General features: G+C 40.1%; 1 protein-coding gene across 1 annotated transcript in view; it reads left to right on the top strand.

Annotated features, from left to right (window-relative positions):
• The window catches only part of galnt14 (UDP-N-acetyl-alpha-D-galactosamine:polypeptide N-acetylgalactosaminyltransferase 14 (GalNAc-T14)), a 207,039-nt gene that overhangs the window by 162,644 nt on the left and 23,373 nt on the right, over positions 1 to 21,022 (top strand). The window contains exons 9-12 of the mRNA XM_031751624.2: positions 5,534 to 5,637; positions 12,993 to 13,119; positions 18,481 to 18,573; positions 19,461 to 19,544. Of these exons, the coding sequence (XP_031607484.1) occupies positions 5,534 to 5,637; positions 12,993 to 13,119; positions 18,481 to 18,573; positions 19,461 to 19,544 (408 nt within the window). The remainder of the gene's footprint in view (positions 1 to 5,533; positions 5,638 to 12,992; positions 13,120 to 18,480; positions 18,574 to 19,460; positions 19,545 to 21,022) is intronic.

A 21,022-nucleotide genomic window follows, 5' to 3' on the forward strand; every position in this document is an offset into this window, starting at 1 on the left:
CTATTGTCATCCTTCTCTTTGTGGAATTTTTGTATTTGTTATGTATGTTCTATTCAAATATAGATTCATGATATATGTATAATATGAAGTATATATATAAAAAGGAATATCTTGTTTTTGTACAATGAGCTTAAACTTTTGTCTTTAGAGTCTAAATTTCTCTATAGGTTGTTTATTATGAATACATGTAAGTTTATTAGACCTCATTAGCTCAGACACAGAGGTGGTAAACTGTCTGTCAGATGAAACTGCTACTTGGAACATAACTCAGTCATAACTCGTTCTAGAAACAGACTCATCTGCTGTGGAGAACTAGCTCCCAGTTTGGATTCAGGAGACAGCCACCTTCTACATTTAAGATTAACCTTAAAAGGTTCTCTAAGGAGCTTGAAAGAAAAGCATCTGGACTTCTTTAAGTGGCTTGAAGACGTTTCACCTCTCATCCGAGAAGCTTCTTCAGTTCTAGGGTCAAATGGTGGAGAGTCCCAGATTTAAGCCCTGTGGGAGTGTCCCCCAGAGAGGGACAATGGACCCCCTAATGATCCTCTACCTAATCACACGAGCCAAGGTGTGAAAACGGGTGTAGGTCACAATCAGCCAAGGTTTCGGGTGAGCTCATTGTGAAACCTAGCCCCACCGTATCATGTGATTTCCTGAGGTTTCACAGTGGACATAAATGGCCTCTTTTACTCCTCTTTCAAACCATCTGTCTTCTCTGTCCAAAATGTGTACACTGGCATCCTCGAAGGAGTGACCTTTGTCCTTTAGATGCAGATGGACCGCTGAGTCTTGTCCCGTGGAGGTGGCTCTTCTATGTTGCCATGCGTTTGTGAAGTGGCTGTTTGGTCTGTCCAATGTAGAGGTCTGGGCATACCTCACTACACTGTACAGCATACACTACATTGTTAAGAGGTTCTTAAAAGGTTCCTTTTTCATAAAGCTTAAAGTTAGTGTTCGATCAGGTGACCCTGAACCATCCTTCATCATGATGCTATAGGCTCAGTCTGTCGGGGTAGCTGACATGATGCTCTGACCACTTCTTCTGAATCTCTGCCCTCTTTTAAGCCACTATACATTTAAATGCCACTGTTGTCTACCGTCAACCTCCAACCACACATGGTAGGTGGCTTTTCTCTGGGCTTGGTTCTTCTGGGGGTGCCTTCCTGTTAAAAGGGAGTTCTTCCTCCCCATTTTCAAGTGCTTGTTAATCAGTATCACCCATCAGATCATTGGGTTTCTTTCTTTAATATTGCAGGATCGTTACATTAGTATAAAAAGACACATCGAGATGTATTGTTGTGAACCAGTACTAGAAAAAACCCCCCCTGCTAAATTCATAAATTCCAAATAGACCACAGTAAATGTAGCTGACTAAATAATGTTGGTTACCTTATGTGCTATACTGCATGTAGACTAATTTTTAATAAAAAAGCCCCAATACATAATTCATTTAAAATTGCAGTAATGGCCCACAATCACAGATTGTCACAGTAGTGCTTACAAAAAAGCTTCTATGTCTACATAATGTTATTTTCTGTCGGGTGATGTGATTAATGGCAGTGCTGATGTGCCCCACTACTGTTAGAATAAAAAAAAATGCAGTTCAGAAATCAGTAACAAATTAATCATCCTGCTCTGACCTTTTATTGCTGCAGTGACCTCAGCAGGGTTGTGGCAGGCTGACCTCATCAGAAAAATAACAATAGCAGTCAATTTTGATTGGGTTAAAATAACTGCTGTTTATACAGGCAGCCTCCTAAGGTCATGTAAGTAAAACCTCCAACCTTTCTCAGACAGGTGTTGACTGAGGCCATATATATAATGAAAGAGAAGTTTGACTTCTAACCTTTAATTACACTGTTATTTTTATCCAAATCATTTTCTTTTTCCTAAACATTGCCAACTAGTTTTGTTGCCAAACCCAAGTGAACAATGAGTCAAAACAAATTATTAATCAAAAAAAACTGTTATTTTCTAAACCTAACAACTTAAACTGTGTGAAAAAAATACAAATAATTGAAACAATATTGTGTACTTACTAAACAAACTTAAATAAAATGAACTTTTCTTTTCTTTTCTTTTTGGTCCTTTAGTTAAGTTTCGGTGGTTTTAGTGATGCTGAGTTTTTTTGGGATATGATGCGTAAGTTTTGATTTGAATCCATGTGTTATTCTAGCCTCCCAGTGTTTCCCTGTCTGTTCACCACTTTGTCTTAATATGTTTAGGTTGGTCTCCATGTTTCCAGTGTCTTCTCTTTCTTTCCTGTATTGCTTTAACAGTTAGTTTTCTTTCTTTTTTGTTGCAGTAGTTTTACTTTCTCCACATGTGATCGTCCTGATTGTCCTGAATAAACTCAAAAATCGGCTTTAATGCTGTTAACTCACAAGAGTTACTCACAAGAAACAAAACAACCATGAAGGACGATGCAACAAAGCAAGACTGAGACAATACACACACACACACACAGGATAACGAGGGCAGAGGTAACAGGTGGGAACACAACTGAGAATAATTAACTTAATGAGTCGAGGGAACCAACACACGGAACAACAGTCGCCAAAATAAAATATGGGAGAGAGCCACAGCAGAATGGGGAGACAACACTAACTTGACACAAACAGACAAAAGGAAAAACAGAGTGAGAAGACTGAAGGAACATCATGGCAACACAAAGGGGAACTAACAAACCTGACGTCATCTAAAAGCAAGAGACACACATAAACTAACTCTCAGAAGCACAAGAAACCTTTGGCTCCTTTGGTGGTTAGGTGCTGGCACTTAAATCTACTCAAGTTTAGTTTAAATTTAGGGAAACATTGTGGTTTGGGCTAAAATCCGCCCGTTCACAACACCAACCCTGCACTGTTGAGCTTGATGCCTTGGAAATGAAAGCAGGTTGCATAAGGACACACTGGCTGTGATGAAAAACTTAATACGCTAAAAGTTTACACAAACTCAAATCATCGATGCCTGACAAATCATTGGCTGTGGAGAGATGAACAAACAAACAAAGGGAAGCCACAAGAGCCACAGAGCAAACACACACGCACGGTTATAAATAATAAACTTTGGCAGTGCTCCTTCGTCATAAGTCAGATTGGTGGCAGGAACCCAGATTTGCTGCTGAGCCAACTTATGACTGCCTGACTTCATGCATGGTTTTTATTTTTATGTTTTGGTGGAGGCAGCGGGGCAGGCAATCACATATGGTGCGTGTGTGTGTGTCCCTGTGTTTGTGTTTTGGAGATGGATGTAGAAAGATTGTAGAAAGGTTGTAGCTAAGTCAATGCACTGATTTTATCTGTCATGTCAACCTGGTTACCAAGAGTTACCATTTACGTATTTATAAACTATACGTATGAAGACCATGAGCGACATTATGTATTTCAAAGCCTCCAACCCTAACCTTTACAACCGCATATATCTGTGTTACAGGTTACATTATATGCACTGTAACCTGTAACACAGATACTCGAGGAGATGAGTTGGGGTGCTTTTCGCCACTTTTTTTTTTTAACAGCATCAGTTTTTGGAACAAATAAACACACAGGGGCAGTTGAACATTTAGAAGTGCTTTCATTTACTCTTATCCTGGTGTTTCAACCATGAAAACATTTCCATCTAGTATTAAATTACTTCTAGAAACAAGTTTCACCACTTAGCAACCGTCTCAGTAATAACATAAAAACTCCATGCATAAAATCACCATCTATCCATCCATATAACATCTTTACTACAATATTCAGTGGATATGCCAGCTGCAGTATAGTTGAAAACTTCTGCTGCACCACATTTTCCCATATTTATCCTGCATGTCCTGTTTTCTCCTCTGCATTGATGATAAACACTGTAAATGTATTTTGGTACTCAAAATCAAACCTTTGCTATCAACCAGAGGTCTGAAACTTTTAGTGCTCAGTTTCATTCTCTGCTGTCTTCAATACTGTAATTCACTTTTTATGTGTATTTCTCAGTCCTTCGTACCTTGTCTTCATTTAATCCACAACTGCTAACAAAAACATGCCAGTGCCTGCTTATCACTTCTAATCTAGCTTCCCTTCATTTGCTTTGGGCTCCATTCAGAATTCATTGTAAAATGTAGTAATTCATGGGCAGGCTCCTTCTATTATTGCATTAGTTGGCCTGTCCAATCATCTGGTCAGAGTCTTTTCACTGTACTGTGGTCTTCTTTTAAATTCAGACACAAAGCTGTAGGAACCTTTGGAACAGCCTTCCTAAGCTCCTCCGGTCAGGTCAATCTGTGCTTTGGTTTAAATTGACTGCTGGAAACACATTTCTGTATGTATGCACACTTTTATAATGTGTGTTTTCTCCAAACTGGAAAGCACTTTGTATCTGTGTCAGAAACTGCAATACAAATAATAATGGTAATTATTATTCTTGTTACTTATTTCAGTAAAACTGCTCCATAATGCAGTGGTTTAAACATTTGTCTAGCAAGCAAAAAATCCTGTGAAAGCTCAAAGTGTGCAGAGCGACTCGCTGTGGTCACCTTTTGTGAATAAGGGAGCAGCTGAAAGTAGCTTTATTTAAGTGAAACTGCGGTAACGTCATCTGAAAAAGGAACGCGGTGGGTGGTCGATTGTGATGAGGTCTGCATTCCTGTAACTTTTGAGCTTAATTTCTTAAATTATCATTACTGAGATTTCTGCTGTTCTAGTCCTATGTCACATCATCGCTGCTACACTGTGTGGTGTTGTCCGATCGGCCTCGACACTCTAGAGAAAAAACAGCCCGCGAGCATCAGTCCTCATAAAGATAGGGACGCGTACACATAAACGTCCACAAATAAACACAGTCTTGTTTGTCTCATCCTATTCATTGCATTTGCCAAGTTATTTTATGCCATTTAACATCCTCACTTTCTGCAGTCAAAGTCTTATGTACACACACACACACACACTGCTACATTCCTTTAAACACACAAGGACAAATTGAGCTTGAATAGACTTTATGTTCTACCACCCACATACGGACACACACACTCAGGGTGCTATTTGCAGGCGATGACGACGGGATAATTGTTGATAAACAGAGGGTATTTGATGGCGCGTGCTGGCCTTCAGCTATTCACTCGTCTCATTGTCCTGCCTGTGTCTGTGTGATTGTGCGTGTGCGTGTTTGCGTTATGGCAAACAGAAAGAAAACAGCAAAACTCAAAGAGGAACTAAATGAGCTCCTCGCGTTTGAATTAGATCTGATAAGATTCTGGAGAAATGTGAGGACAAACGTAAGCAGCACAAGCACGTGTGAGGGCAGAAGCTTTTGCTTTTCTTTCACAGGTTTGTATCTAGCTAAAAAGTTTAGAGGCAGTGAAGATTTATGCTTTCAAAACTCCCTTTTCATAAATGGTTTTTTTTTTTTATCCGTTTTGTCATCTCTGGATGTTTTCGGGTCAGTAGTGAGACATAAATCTAGTAGACATGCTTAAGACTCAATTACAAATCACGAGGAAATGTTTTTCTCATCTCGAGACTCCCTTATTTTCCCCTTTTTGTTGTTTCTCTGACAGGACCCCCATCATCGCAGGCGGACTCTTTGTGATTGACAGGGCCTGGTTCAATCACCTTGGAAAATACGACACTGCCATGGACATTTGGGGCGGTGAAAACTTTGGTGAGTCATCGTACTTGGAAGAAAGGTGCTGTGAAGTTTAGAGGAAACTCATAAAACATTGGAAACTAATATTAACTATTTAAGTAGTAATATTAAAAACATGATGTTTTCTGTTGAGTAATAACATTTTTGCCATTTCTACATTTTTAAAATCATTTTACTTTTGTTGTTACAGACCAACCATCTCAAATGGACTAAACCAGTGAAACCATTATATCCTAACATTAGCAAAAAGTCAACCATCCATTTATGAAACACAAAATAAACAGCTCAAGCTGCATTTTCATCAGTATCTTTCAGTTTATTTACATTCAGTCAGTTCACTCTCAATGCAAAGGAACTGGAATGTATCTTTGGACCAAAGGAGGCCCACATTTTCAGTTTTCTATGGGCTGCATTAGGCTTTAACTGCCAGTGTTGCTTCAGGGTGAGACTGGCCACAGTGACACAGTCACAGCTCCACATCTGGCCTTTAAAATTGTCGAGCCCAGCTCAGATTAGCCCACAGACTATTTTCCCGTGCCATGACTGGACATACGGGTCCAAAGTAGACCAAGATTAGGTCCAAATGTGTCTTCTGTCTGGCTGTGGATGGTGTTTTTGTCAGTACGAGGGCCATAAAGCTGATTCAGACATAACTGCAATTAAATTAGCAGTTTGAACCATAACTGATGATTGTCATGCATTTTTAATGATTTAGTGCAAGGTGTAGTTACAATGTGCATCAAAACAGCAGGTGTGATCCCGAATAACCTCAGTCACTTGTATGGGGTCCACTCTAATCTAGCTGATCGTAGCCAGGTTAGCCAAAGACATTTAAATTACTGAATGCCAATGTGCGGACTCAAAAATGCATTTGTCCTAGCTGCCATTCATCTTCTGAATAATGTTTTTTATGTTTTATATTATTCATTATTTAATGCATTTTGCTTTATGGTTGTGTGATTGATCCTTGATCCCAAAACATTTAAAAATCCAAATATAAGCTGTTCTTCCCTGCAGATTTCACATTATGCAAAAATACATCAAGTAATGCAGATTGGTCCTTTTAGCAGAGGAGTTATTGCCAAATGTCAGGAGTTAACAAATTCTACAAACTCTTCTTCTCTCTTCCCTTATCATCTCGTCTCTTCTCTTGTCGCTTACAAAATTAAGGTATTCTGTGTTAAATTAAATGATGACTGCAATCATTATTATTTCTTAAGGTAGAAAATATAAGCAGGAGAAAATATTAGTCAAGCACTCAATCTTATTTGCTAATGTTTGCAGCATGCAGCTTATTGCCAATTGCACTGATTTTTAACACTGGAAAAAAAGCATGTAGGATTTTTTACGTTTATTGAAATGAACTGACTTCTCCTGTGTAACTACAAAATAAGTCACCAAACTGACCATCTAAAAACATCATAACATCACAGAGAAATCTGCTGGATGTCTGCAAACTTGAACATCATCACAAAGTTTGTAGGATTATTACCTTAAGGGAAAAAATCAGTTCAGAATCAGTGAGTGGATGAAATAATAGCGGGTATGAGTTTCTCTCATGTTCAATAAATTTGGTACCTAACAAATTAAAGGTATTCATCACATTAATGCCAATTCCCATAAAAACCCAGAATTGCCATGAAGCAGTTACAGTATAACTTTGTAAAATTGCACACAAAGGTCTAATTCGCCCAGAGATAAGACACTATATCACGATCAGCTTTAATGAGCTCAGTGCTTCGGTTACAAGAAAGCCAAACCTCCTCTTCACCTGCAGTTCTAGTGTTTCACATCTAAACTGTATTTTCTTCACTGTAGTTTTAGCAACCCTGTCTTCTCACCACCAACATTCAGAAATGATTAATTTACCCACAGCAAATCTGTGTGGTTGTCATGTTCACTGGCAGGATGATGCTTTAATGCAAGATTCATGTTTTTTATGGTTTTAGTTAAATATTTAAAAAGTTGGCTTTCACTTGAAGGAGGAAATGGGCTGGTTTGCTTTTTTATTTTATACCAAAAGCTGCTATTATTTCCTAATTATAATCAACCTTAAATAACAGTGTGAGGTGCAGGCATAGTTAATAAGCATGCCCAAATTTAATTCCTCATTGTGCTCCTCTGGACCGCTTCCAGTGCTGCTGAAATTTTTAGATGGATATCATATCATGGATGTTCCATTTTGATGGCTTACACCTACAGTCTGTGATTTCACCACATGAATCAAAATTGCACCAACTTCAGTGTCAAGAAGACTTGAGTTTCATGTCAGGTATCATCACTTGTGATGAGAACTGGGTCTCTGTCTGCAGCTCTGAGACAAAACAGCAGTTTTCAGCAAAAATGGAGACTCAGTGTGCAAGTTTGAAGGTTAAGCATCAGGTCAGGGGTGTTAACAGGAGCATACTTGCCATTTTGTTTTGACTTTCACAACACACAAAGACATTGTTGCCCAGAGTCAGACTGTCATGGCAGAATTATACCATCATGTCCAGTGGTGTCTGAAAGATAAGCTCTATTGGAAGTGTGCATGTGCCACCGTACCCCAGCACACAGCACAACCTTCACTTACCACAAGCCCAACCAGATGCTCTCTGTAACCTTGTCCTTTTCCACAGAATTAAATTCAAGTTGAAGGTCTGTCCTTTCGACACAATAGAGGGTATCCAGCGAGCATCATTGACGCATACAGAATTTGAGATAGTGATCTAAAAGTAGGAGGACAGCTGTGCCCGAAGGAGACAACTTTAAAGGCGACTGCTCATTAATTTAAATCAGATTTGAATTCAGATTTTTAATAGTGGAGTGACAGAGGGGGAAAGTGAGGAGATAACAGCTTGTAGTTTTAGCATACACCTAGCACTGCATCAGATGCATGACTTGAACAGTTTCCCTGGTGTTGACTGTGTGATCACAGACAGCTGAGCCGATTGCAAAGACAGAGGGATGATTAAATTAGTGAGATAACTGCCAGAAACAAAGGTGAAGTTTTCATTCAACAAAAAAAAGTCTTTACCTTCTGACATCCATCCAGCAGCAACATCTGGCGCTCCTGCTGCTACCTGCCTCCAGTCATCGGAACTGTGTGTGTGTGCATGTGTTTGTGTCTGCCTGTGGGTGTCTATGGTGTTGAATTCAGTTTGGTGATTGTTATACTGCTGCCTTTTCTCTGATCACTGAAAGACAGTTAGCCTGTTTTTCAACTCCCTTCGAGAAACGTGCACACACAAACACACACACACACACACACAGACACACACAGACACACACTCTCACACTCATTTGCTCTCTGTCATGTTTCTGTCAGTCTCACAGGCTCTGTGTCAGTATCTCAGCATCTTGCTGACTTCTCTTGTTCTCCTTTGTACTCTCTCGTGTTTCATCTTTGCCTCCATCCCTCCTCTCCCTCATCAAACCAGTCCATGCTCTAATTTTCGCTTCCTCTCTCTTCCATGCTCTCGGTCTCTCTCTCTCTCCCCCAGTTACTGCAAAAACTTTGTGAAGTTTTCAGCTTCTCTTTCTTTGGGGGAACTCTTGTTTCTTTTTTTTCTCTGTGGACAGATAGAAACTCTGAGAATTAACACACACACGTGGAATGATGTGAAATGAAGTGAAGTTAGTTTGTCTTTCATCTGTGTTGCAGTGCTCACATCAGAGAATGAGCACAGTGTAAGCAGGTCATATGAATGCACATGCACACACATTCTAACACACATAACTCAAACAAACAAATCAGAGTCCATCAGTGTGTCATCAAATATTCAGGGAGGGTTGTCCCACTTAGCTGTGATGTGCTGAATAGAAAAGATACAAAATAGAAAAAAAGGACAAAGCTTCAAATAAATAAGCCTGAGAGACAGAATGGAGGTAAATTTAACCAGTTAACATGACACACTTGATGTTTGCCTCCCAAAAGTAAAACTGGTTTCATCCCTAACACCACCTCTTATTTTAGTGAAGCTTGTTCTAGACATTTAAAATGAACCCCAGTGAAAGGGGTTACATGAATAGGATGAGGGACCTATGGAATCTTCGATACCCAGCATCCAGATTGACAGTCAAACAACTAGTAGCTCAGTGTTCCAACATTCAGTAGAAGGAAATGCTCACATGGCTAGAGTTTGACAAGGTACAACACAAATGCTACGGCAAGGGGGAGCCAGGATGACGGCTCATGGGGGCGATATCATCACCTCCACCCGAGATTGGGTACCAAGCCCCAAGTGCAATGGAAGAAGGATTGTTGAGTGCTTGAGGAACTGTCCTGAGAGAGAGGATCATGGTGAAGCTTGAAACCTGGATCCTCCATAGCTGGTTACCAAGACTAAGTGAAGTACCGTCTGAGGATCTGCCAGATAATGTGAACGGAGTACTATGGACAGTTCCTCCGAGATTGCAAGACCAGACTGACCAACCTGTGCCCTGCCTGGATTGACTACAAGAAGGCCTATGACTCCAATGCCCCGCACCTGGATCCTGGAATGCCTAGAACTAAACAAGATCAACAGGACCCTAAGAGCCTTTATTAGGAACTCCATTGGGATGTGACGTACAACACTAGAGGCCAACTTCAAGCCCATAGCACAAGTCACCATCAAGTGCAGGATCTACCGAGGTAGTCTGTCCCCACTGCTGTTCTGTATAGGCCTGAACCCCCTCAGTGAGATCACTGACAAGACTGGCTATGGATACCGACTACAGAATGGAGCAATCGTTAGCCACCTCCTCGTTAGCCACCTCCTCTACATGGATGACATCAAACTATATGCCAAGAGTAAACGAGACATCAATTCACTGATCCACGCCACCAGCAACAACATCAGAATGTCATTCAGACTGGAGAAGTGTAGGCTGATGGTAACAAAGAGAGGGAAGGAAGAAAGAACTGAGGGGATCATGCTACAAGTACCTTGGAATCCCACAGGCAAATGGGAACCACTAACAGGCTGCTAGGAAAGCTAGAACCACCAAGTACTTGCAGAGAGTCAGGCAAGTCCTGAGGAGTCAGCTGAATGTTAAGAACAGTATCCGGGCTATCAAAACCTACTCCCTGCCCGTTATCAGGTACCATGCTGGGATAATAAGCTGGCCAAAGGAGGAGATCGAAGCCACAGACATCAAGACAAGGAAGCTCCTGACCATACATGGAGGGTTTCACCCCAAGTCCAGCACCCTGAGACTGTACGCTAAGCCCAACAAAAGAGGCTGAGGACTAGCTTGAACATCCACACCCATGAGCACATCAGGAAGATGGCCTCCACAGACAGAATTGTTAGTTCAGGCAGCAGAAACCCAAGAAAAAAAGAGTAGTAATAAGGACATGTAAGGACAGGCCCCTGCATGGTATGTACCACCAGCAGATAGAAGAACTGGCTGACAACCAGAAATCCTACCAGTGGCTGGACAAAGCTGGACTGAAAGACGGCACAGAGGCACTAATCATGGTAGCACAGGAGCAAGCTCCAAGTACAAGATCCATAGAGGCAGGGGTCTGTCACACCAGGCAAGACCCCAGGTGCAGGCTGTGTAAAGTTGCCCTTGAGACAATCCAGCACATAACAGTAGGGTGCAAGATGCTAGCAGGCAGGGCGTACATGGAACACCATAACCAAGTGACCAACAGGAACAAGTCCTGAGGTCAAAATGGGACATACCTAGGGTAGTTGAGAATGACGGATCTAAGATCCTGTGGGACTTCCAGATACAGACAGACAAACTGGTGATGGCTAACCAACCAGACATAATAGTGGTGGATAAACAGAGAAAGATGGCCGTAGTGAGAGATGTAGCTATACTGAATGACAGCAAGATCCGGAAGAAGGAACATGAGAAGCTGGAGAAGTACCAAGGGTTGAGAGAAGAATTGGAGAAGATGTGGAGGGTGAAGGTAACAGTGATTCCAGTGGTAATCGGGGCACTCAGTACAGTGACCCCAAGATAGGCGAGTAGCTCCAGGAGATTCCAGGAACAACATTTGAGATCTCTGTCCAGAAGAGCGCAGTCCTGGGAACAGCAACGATACTGTGTTGGACCCTCAAGCTCCCAGGCCTCCGATAGAGGACGTGAAGGATAGACTGAAAAGGGGATTTTGAAGTGTAACATTTATTATTTACTGCTTCAGCCATGCCATTTGAAGCACTTTGGGCTGTGTGACAGGTGCTTTGTAAAAAATAAAGCTCAGGATGAAAGGCGACATTTATTTAGGGTGCCTTTCAACAGCAGAACATCACAAAGTGCTTCACAGAAGAAATAAAACATTTTTGAAAAATTACATAGTGACACTGATAAAGATACACAGAACAGATAACTCTATTCTTGGCTTTGTGTAAGGGATGAGCATGCTTGGGTCAACTGTCATTTTGTTTAGGATAAAAGAGAAAACCCACAACTTTAGCTTTAAAAAAACAAGAAAAATAAAACTTACATCACTGAATAAAGCTACTGCAGCCAAGTCATAAATGCCTTTTTTTTCTGATCCCTCTTATCACAGTTAAGCATTAGTGAAAATACAGAGAAATATATGAATAAGTATAATTCTACCATTCATGGCAGTTAATTGAGTTGGATGCCTGAATATCTTTACACAAAAACATCCCGCGTCTTCATATACATAATGTCTCTACCTGAATTTAATTATTTTTGACTTTGCAATCAAATTTTGCTCTAAGGCTTTTTATTAGATATTAAGCCTTCAGTTTCATTAAAGTCTTACAGACAGATTTACTCTTCATCATTATTTTTATTTTGAGACATTTCTATATTTGACTATAAGAACTCTCATCATCAACTTTATGCCATTAATACAAAATAATCAAAGCTTCTCCCAGTGATCAGGTCAGATTATTTAAGTTTACAGTCTGTCACAGCTGCATGAAAACCAAACCAAAATTATCAGTGATTTTATTTACATGGGCAGTAACAGCTGAGATAACAAGATGACTGGCCTTGGTGTTTGTATTGTACCAATACTGATTTTCCTAAATCTTTTCTCTGACATATGCCCTCCATAGAACAGTAATTAAAATGGCTAAAACTGATTAAAGGGAGAAGAAGAATGGAAGGGGGAACTGTAAGATGATGAGCCTAATCAGAATCAGAATACTTTATGAATCCATTAATTAATAACTATGTGGTTACAGTTGTTCAATACAGTAAGAACAGTAACAGACTGAACTAAAGTAAATAATACAATATATTACAAAGTTACAAAATATGACAAATAGCTCAATTATAAATATCCAGAATATTACATAGTTGAAATATATATGATTGACATTTTATACAGCCTCAGTGAAACTTTAATAATAGCTTCATATATCAATATCAGGGAATTTAAAAGTCTTTCTTATGTCTGTTTGTGTTGTGTGCAGAGATCTCATTCCGGGTTTGGCAGTGTGGCGGCAGTCTGGAGATCCTGCCCTGCAGCAGAGTGGGTCACGTCTTCAGGAAGAAACATCCGTATGTGTTTCCTGAAGGCAACGCCAACACATACATCAAGTAAGTGTCTGGAGGATAATTTATAGAACTCTTTTTATCACAGTTTAACAAAAAAATCAGTAATACTCGAGCATGAACCTTTGTGAATTCACTTCACCTGCTTTGGTGCAATTTAGAGGGACAACAGAGGTGTTGGAGAGGTGGCCACAGACTCTCTTCTTATTCCTCCTGACTGAGTTTTTTCTACTTTTTCTTATTGCTCGTTTCCTTGTCACTGTTGATAGCATGAGACGGTACCTGCACCAAATGTAGGCTGCACATGTAGCCCAGCTCCTCCACAATATTGTAAGGTTTGTTTAATCTCTGGGAACAGACTCAAGAGCATGGAGGAGATACCAAGAGGTGGCTCCTGTTGCTGCTGTGTTGTTGCCTTTCTTTGTCACTTTCATTTGTACTAAAGCAGATGAAACTGATTTATAATGCCTTATGTTTCCTTTTTTTCTTTTTTTTAGCCATTTATAAGAAATATTTGAGAAATTCAATGTTAGATTGTACAAAGTGATAAGTGCCATAATTTTTAAAGTGCTACAGTTCTTGCAGCAAACAAATGTATTTTTTTTCCCGTCTGCTCACTCATTATTGACTCAGTGTCATGAGTCGACAGTGAATCACTATAATGACCATTTGGACCGAAGGAATCTGGTCTGTTCCTGACATTTAGAAGATCACAGTGTTAACACGCAGCCGTCTGTGTCCACACTCCAATGCTTTTGAACTCTCTCCCAACGACATCTGAAATGTTGAAGTCCTGGAAAAATTCAGTGAAAATATATTTTCATTAAATAAACCCTTCCAAATGTATCTGTAGGCTCGGGACAAGAAGAAGCAGAGGGTTTCTGCTTGTACTCATCTGGACCAATCACATTTGAGCAGGCTTTGATTGCATCCAAGGAAAACATTAAATGCAAAAATAAAACGTTTACCAAAATAGAATCAGCTCTAACCCAAAGTCCAGAAAAAGTGGTCTTCAGACCCGCATAGACTGGGTCTAAAGACTAGCTGGTGACAGGAATGACAAGAATTCAGCCTCAGCTTTGCTATTAAATCTCACAGCTAAGAAGTTTACTTTCTTCCATCAGTGTTCTCATTCATACTTGACTCATATTTGGCTCTTTTCTTCACTTTTTTTGTCTTCACTTTCTAAAGTGCAGCTGCATAAATGTCAAGAATAATGGATCCCCTTTGAGGATATGCGCAAACTCATATTCCCACAGAATCTTTGATTTATATTATACCATTGCAGCTGTTATTAACATTAGGCATGTCCTACCTTCTGTGTTTGCTCAGTCACTCAACATCTTTAATTTAATATGCTGGAGGTAAATTAATTATGTGAGGAATATCGTGTCTGTCTAGTTTCTGCTATCTCCGTGGTGCTGACCTTCTAGCCTAAATACTGTTTGTTAACGAACTTTGCTACTGAATTAATAACATATCTGACTTTTCTGTAAATTTATATAATCCTTGAGCATGCGCCAACCTTCCTGCCTAACTAATAATACGAGATTACTTTTGTGTGACTGAATTGCTGTGACATGCACGGGAAACAGACATGCAGCGTTGCCATTCAGAGCTGTGTGTGTGTCGCAGCCTCCGAACGATGCTCCCATCATTGTTAAAGTGGATTTACAGCTGCCTGGGAGCCTTTGAGCTGCGAGCACAATATTATCCTATTAGCATAAGCTGTATTCTTATTCTGCCCCTGTCAAAGAGTTCGAACAGAAAGATGCTTTCAGGCAGCCCAATAATCCATTAACAGGACTAATGTGCTCAGAATGCTTCCGAATTGGTCTTGTATAAATAGATCAATCATGGCTACAATAACAACTCCATTTAGATTACAGGGTCAAGAGCAAAGTAAACATGACTGCAAGGTGTGTTCCTAATAATGGCACGGTTTGGGATTTTGATCATGTTTGTGTCAAGTGATTTACTCAATTATTTTGTACTCCCATTAGTTTCACTTCCTTCCTTTGTTCTTCCCTTCAATTTCCTACCACACACGTGCAGACACACTCACAGTATAAGAAGTTTCTTGTTTTTCTCTCATTAGTCAGAGTAGTCAAGCTAGTTTCCGTGTTTTCTGTTTTTTGAATATTTTCCTTGTGCTTATAAAAGGATTTCCTTGGGTATGACTACTGGCTACTTTTATGCTTTTATGCTCTTCTGGATTGTTTGCCACGTTTATTGACCCCTTGTGTATGACCCGAGCCTTCAAATTCTTCCCTTTTGGACTTTTACTTTGCCTCCTGTGTCCCGTATTTGGCTCTTCATCTTATGCTTTAGACTCTTCAATGCCTATTAGGGAACATGAGCTAAAAATTTACATTAAAACGTCGCCACAAGAGAGAAACTCAATTTCTTCATTTAATATTAAAACCCATTTGTTTAATTGGGCCCTTTGCTAGTGAATATCCAATATTATGTTGAGGCATGTATTAAAAGTCATTCTGGGAAAAGCTTAAAATGACAAACGAAAGTAGAAGACCAGTGAGAGTTTATCGAAAACCAAACTGCGGTGCTTTTGTTTCACAAATTAACTCCTGAATATCCTGATGATTTGTCGAGTGATTTTTTTTTCCTTTAACAGTTCACTAATTCATAAACCTCAGCATGCAAGTAAGGCGCTAGTACTGCCAGCGATGGGAGTTGGGGTCCCCTTTGTGGCTTAATGGCAGAGCAAGGCACTAAAGATGCCAGAATGAAGGGTTCTGTTCCCAAAACGAGCGCTCCCACTGCTAAATGGCACTTTGGAGCGAAGCCTTGGCTAAATGGCTCATATAAACTTATTGTTTTGTGTCAAGCAGCTAATCCACGCCAACACTGATACTTTTTTTTTTTTCAGTTGGGCTGTTTGGTTGCTCATTTTGCTCCCTGTTGGCCGTTACCGAGGCAACATCTGTTCTGCGCAGAAGAAGATGACTTTTATTTGTATCACGATGGCCTGATGTTTGTGATCAACGCCGTCCTCCCAAACAAAGCTGCTGTTGTCTGCTCTTGTGTTGCTCTGCTGGTTAATTAGCTCGAGGCTTCGGCGCTGGCAGTCTGGATTATGAATATGCTAAATAAAAAGGGGCTGCTTAATAATTCGATTACAAAGATTATGCTGTTTCCTCCCTCGCTGAGGTCTGCTGCTGTGACCTCGTGTTTGCCTGCATGCGTGTGCACAGCGAGAGGATTTAATTGTAAGCCTGCATGTGACACATATTTATGTTTATACGCCTACAAGCATCTCATATCCCCTCTCTCTTCCCCTTTCATTAAGCTGCCACAGCCAGTGTGTGTAATGCCTGTAATGGAGGGTTTCTGTCATTTCAGTGAGATTGTTCACAGCTCACAGAAACTCAGCTAATAGCTAATTACTACAGAGAGACAGAGGGAGGGGAAAAAAAGAGTAAATGGAGATGAGAGATAGAGAAAATGTGGTTTACTGTTAGCGCTGTGTGGGTGAATAAAGTGCAGTGAGTTGAACCGAAATGATGAGATACAGCAGTAGCTATGACTTACACTTGGTATCAACATGGCTCTATATGTGGAAGTCCTCCCTGAATACAGGAAAACATGATGTGCTTGAATGCAAATGCAGGAAACATCACAGTCAGCCATATGACAGCCTTTCTTGTGATCTCTTCTACACACTGCGTTACAGCTTATATTGTATGTACACTGAATGCCACTGAACTGTACAGTAGAAGGTGGATATAACCGATGATTAAGTGCCTTAAACTTGCATTCTTTCTGATGCAGTCACAGGTTTTAGGTCGTATTAATTACACTTTGATTGTGATTTTGTAAATTATTCACTCGTTTAGAGTAAAATCCGCATCTTCTCAATGAACAAGTTGCCACTGTACATGTATGAACATGCAGTCAAGATGGTGTTTGCCAAAATTCTCAGCTAAAGGCTTTCAAATGAGACTTTAAAAAGCATGTTAAAGAGATCTCACAGAGGTTATGTATACGATTGTATCTGTTATACACACTCCACGGTTCCAGCATTTCTCTGGTGCACAACTGGACTGAGATCTGGAGTGTCTGATATTCAGGAAGTTGTTTTTGAGGTCAGCAGATCAAATTGTCCTACTTGGACGAGCAGGGGTAGTGACGTCAGAGAGTCCTGGTTTTCAGTGTGCTTGAATCAGTGTTGAGTTGTGCGGTCCAAATAACGTCTACATGAATTATTCCCTGCTGCTGTCAGTTGTTTGAATATTGTGGCTGATCTGTTTGTAACAGTGCACGTTAAGGCAGGTGAACATGCAAAGAGACTCCAGTGAGATCAGAATGGGATCTGATTGATCTGGCTAGGGTTCTGATTGAGTAAGTGATCCGGTTCACTTGGTTAAGTATGTAATACATATACCAATGGTGGTGCAGGAGCCAGGGTTAAGGTCTCCTCCAGACATTTTTCTGCATTTAAGTCCCCCTACTCTGTATCCGCTTTCCTGTCCACTCTGAGCTGTCCTGTCGAGGCTAAAAATGCAGAAAATACATTTTAAATAAATAAATCAGCCAGACCACATCTGCAGGTGGGTTGTTTCTTTGTGTTTAAAGGCAGCAGGTAAATGAGCAGTGGGGGGGTGTGGGGGGCTCCTAATGTCTGTTTTTACTTCCTTCCATTTCTCCTTCCTCCTGCAGCCTCTCATCTGTTCACTGTGGTTAAAATAACAGCTGGATCATATTCAGAAGCAGTTGAGACTGCAAATGAGGGCGAGACCTGACCTTACATATATATGCAAATACTACATTATATGTATTGCATTACAGCACAGAGGCTGTCTTGCTGTATCTGAGATGAAGCTGTTCTGTTTGTTCTCATTCTGTTTGTATGTGATTAATAAATTACCTCTTGGTTTCACAATGCATTTTGTCAGTCATAATCACACATGCATAAGATTATCTCTGATGTCTCACATAGTGTTGAACAAAAAGGCCAATTATGCACCTCCTATTTTTATATTTAGGGAAACAAAATCTGCAGCCTGAGGATCAAATTAGAGACATAACATCATTTTAAGTCCCAAAGCTCTCTTTCTCATACACAATTAATATATTTCACAGAGCTGGGAAACACAAAGTTGAAATTAGTCTTGGGTCATATTCTTATCTGAGTGACTAAAGCAAAAACCTTTGTTGCTCAAGAAAACTTTAACATGAAAAATGTCTGTTTTCCAACTAAATTGTAAAATATCTTTCAGAAAGCACATTATTAATTTCGGGAACATGACGTTAGCTTACTTGTCGTCTGGTTTAAATTTGTCCAGTGACCTTGTATAAAACAACAAGAGGAATATTCAGAGTAGCACATGGTCACCATGATTTTTAGCCTGAGTGTGATGTAAGTGTGTGGTTGTGCGTTTGCAGGAACACACGTCGAACAGCCGAGGTGTGGATGGATGACTTCCGGCTCTTTTATTACTCCGCTCGCCCGGCAGCACGAGGCAAATCCTACGGAGAGTAAGAACACACAAGTACATCTGACTCTCACATGACAGTGTTTCATCTGCGTTGCCTCTTAGTCCTCAGATATTCAAACAGGACTGGTGTTTCTTTATTTGCACCAAACCACGGGGACTTGTAGCATTATCTTACCACAAGTAATTTAATGGAAATGTACCCTAACTTTGTTCACCATAAAAATTCAAGCATAAAGTAAAAGAAAGGGACAGATTGTTACATTTTGCCAAAGTTAACTCACAGAAGTATAAACTCCTTCCTTTATCAAGTTAACTGCTCCTAGCAGGTACCACCAAAATCAAACTGAATTAGGAATAAGGCCATAAAATAGTGTTTTCATTGATTTGCACAATGGAATAATACAATCAGAGAAACTAAAAGGGTATTTCCTTTAACTCTTAGTTATTTAATGTGCTCTGAAAGTGTTGCTTTTGTTTTCATTCAGCAATTTAAACAGTGAGAAGACTGCAGCACAGCTTTTCAGCCTGGTGTGTTACTCTTAAAAAAATAGCCTAAAATAAATGGTTTATCTGTTTTGATAGCAGAAAGGATATGAGTATCAGAAATGCAGCCAGTAATAGACGCTGGCATAAACGTCAGTTGTCGGTGAATACATGTCAGTGATTATCAGTCCTGCACGTGTAGATGATGCTGCAGCTCTGCTTTAAGATTTCACCTGTTTTCATGTCACACACCTCTGTTATTGGTAATGGTTGAACTCTTAGTTTGTCATTACCTGTGTCAGTTTTATTTTGTGTAGTTGCCTTATTGCTTTTTCTCCCCACATGATAGGGGCAGGGAAAAATAAATAATTTTAATGAAAGTTCTTTGCTGATCATCTGCCAGCTTCTGTATCAATCTGATTGTCTGTTTCTGCCTGTGTTCAGTATCCGAAGCAGAGTGGAACTTCGGAAGAAGCTCAACTGTAAATCCTTCAAGTGGTACTTGGACAATGTCTACCCAGAGCTCAAGTAAGTATGTGTGTGTCTGTGTGTGTGTGTGTGTGTGTGTCTGGAGACTTATCTGTCTAGGAAACGCTCCTGCTGAGTATGCAAAGTGAGAAGAGAATTTTTAAAGCTAATGCCGAAAGTGGCTTTAACACTGTCTGGCTCATTGTTATGATAAGATAATTTCTTTTTGTGCTTTTCTACCTTTTGTTTATCTTTAACTTCTAAAGAAGAACATTTTGCTGTATACACTTAAAGTTTACTTTACTCCCCATAGGGGATACTTCTATTCTTTTTTAACAGCTTTGTAAAATCTGAGTGAGTTATTCCTTTTTTAAAAAACAGGGTCACAGTCAAGTTTTACAGATTAGCCATTATGCAGGTCTACGCCAGCCTCTGCTGCTGGAGTTGTAAATGTTCTGTTTTTAATCTGTGTCCTGGATTATCTCTAACTCTAATTCTATTCATAAAAAACTGATTTATGCTCGGCCAATCTCCCCTTCAAGGACAACCACTTTAATCGCTTCAACCACAAGTGCCGTTGTGACCATTTGTGATTTGTCAAACTCAGGCAGCCTTCATTTCAGTGTTCATGGCTGTTGATTATATCTCATAGATAAATCAGTGAAAAAGCCCACAGTGTCTAAACCATCAGGTTAGGAGTGGGTTGTTTTGTTTGTTTTTTTTCCACAGTAAACCGTCAATGCAGGTCTCAACTTCAATGTCATGAGACATCCGAGGGAAGACATGTTTTAACTTTTTGTACAGATCAATACAATAATTGTTCCCCAACCACTTTACCTAATTGATGTTAATGCAATGGCAGCACCGTTTATAAATGCATACATACAAGTATGAATACTACAAGTAGTAGTAGCAATGTAGAGCCACTGGTGCATAACTAGCGATAAAGCTCAGCTTGGTTTTTTGCGCTCAGAAACACAGCTGCAGCAGCTATAGCATAGCTGCTCATAAATGGAGTCTGATCAGCACTTTGTATATGGCTTATTTAGCAACTCACAAATGCATCACAAGTTTTACTAATGTTTGCATTCACTGCCGCCACCTTGAAATGTTTGGAAAGCAGCAATGGTTAAGAGATGTGTAAGCAGTTTGCATCATTTCCAAAGTTAACAGCCATGACACCCTGATTTGAAGGTGTGAAGAAGCAAATGTCCCACTGGGTTTGCGTCAATGTGGGACCTTTGCTTCTTTTTTTCCTCACTTCTTACTTTCGCTTCCATTAAACACCACGTGGTTATGGTCATGAAAAGATTGTGGTTCAGGTTAAAGTATGCCCTTTCACACCAGTAGTGAAAAATGATGAGTTGTAACTGGTCGCCCTCATTTACCTTTGCATAAATGTGCAACTCAAGCAGTTTTTAACCACACCTGCTCACATATACAGCCCATTTTCATGTACTCTTGAACACTTAACTGTCTCTGTGGGTTAAATGTCTCCTCGTGTCCTGATTGGCTGAGTTCCCATGGGATCTGCTTCC

The sequence above is a fragment of the Oreochromis aureus genome, linkage group 15 (assembly GCF_013358895.1).
Source record: "Oreochromis aureus strain Israel breed Guangdong linkage group 15, ZZ_aureus, whole genome shotgun sequence".
Taxonomy (NCBI): Eukaryota; Metazoa; Chordata; class Actinopteri; order Cichliformes; family Cichlidae; genus Oreochromis; species Oreochromis aureus.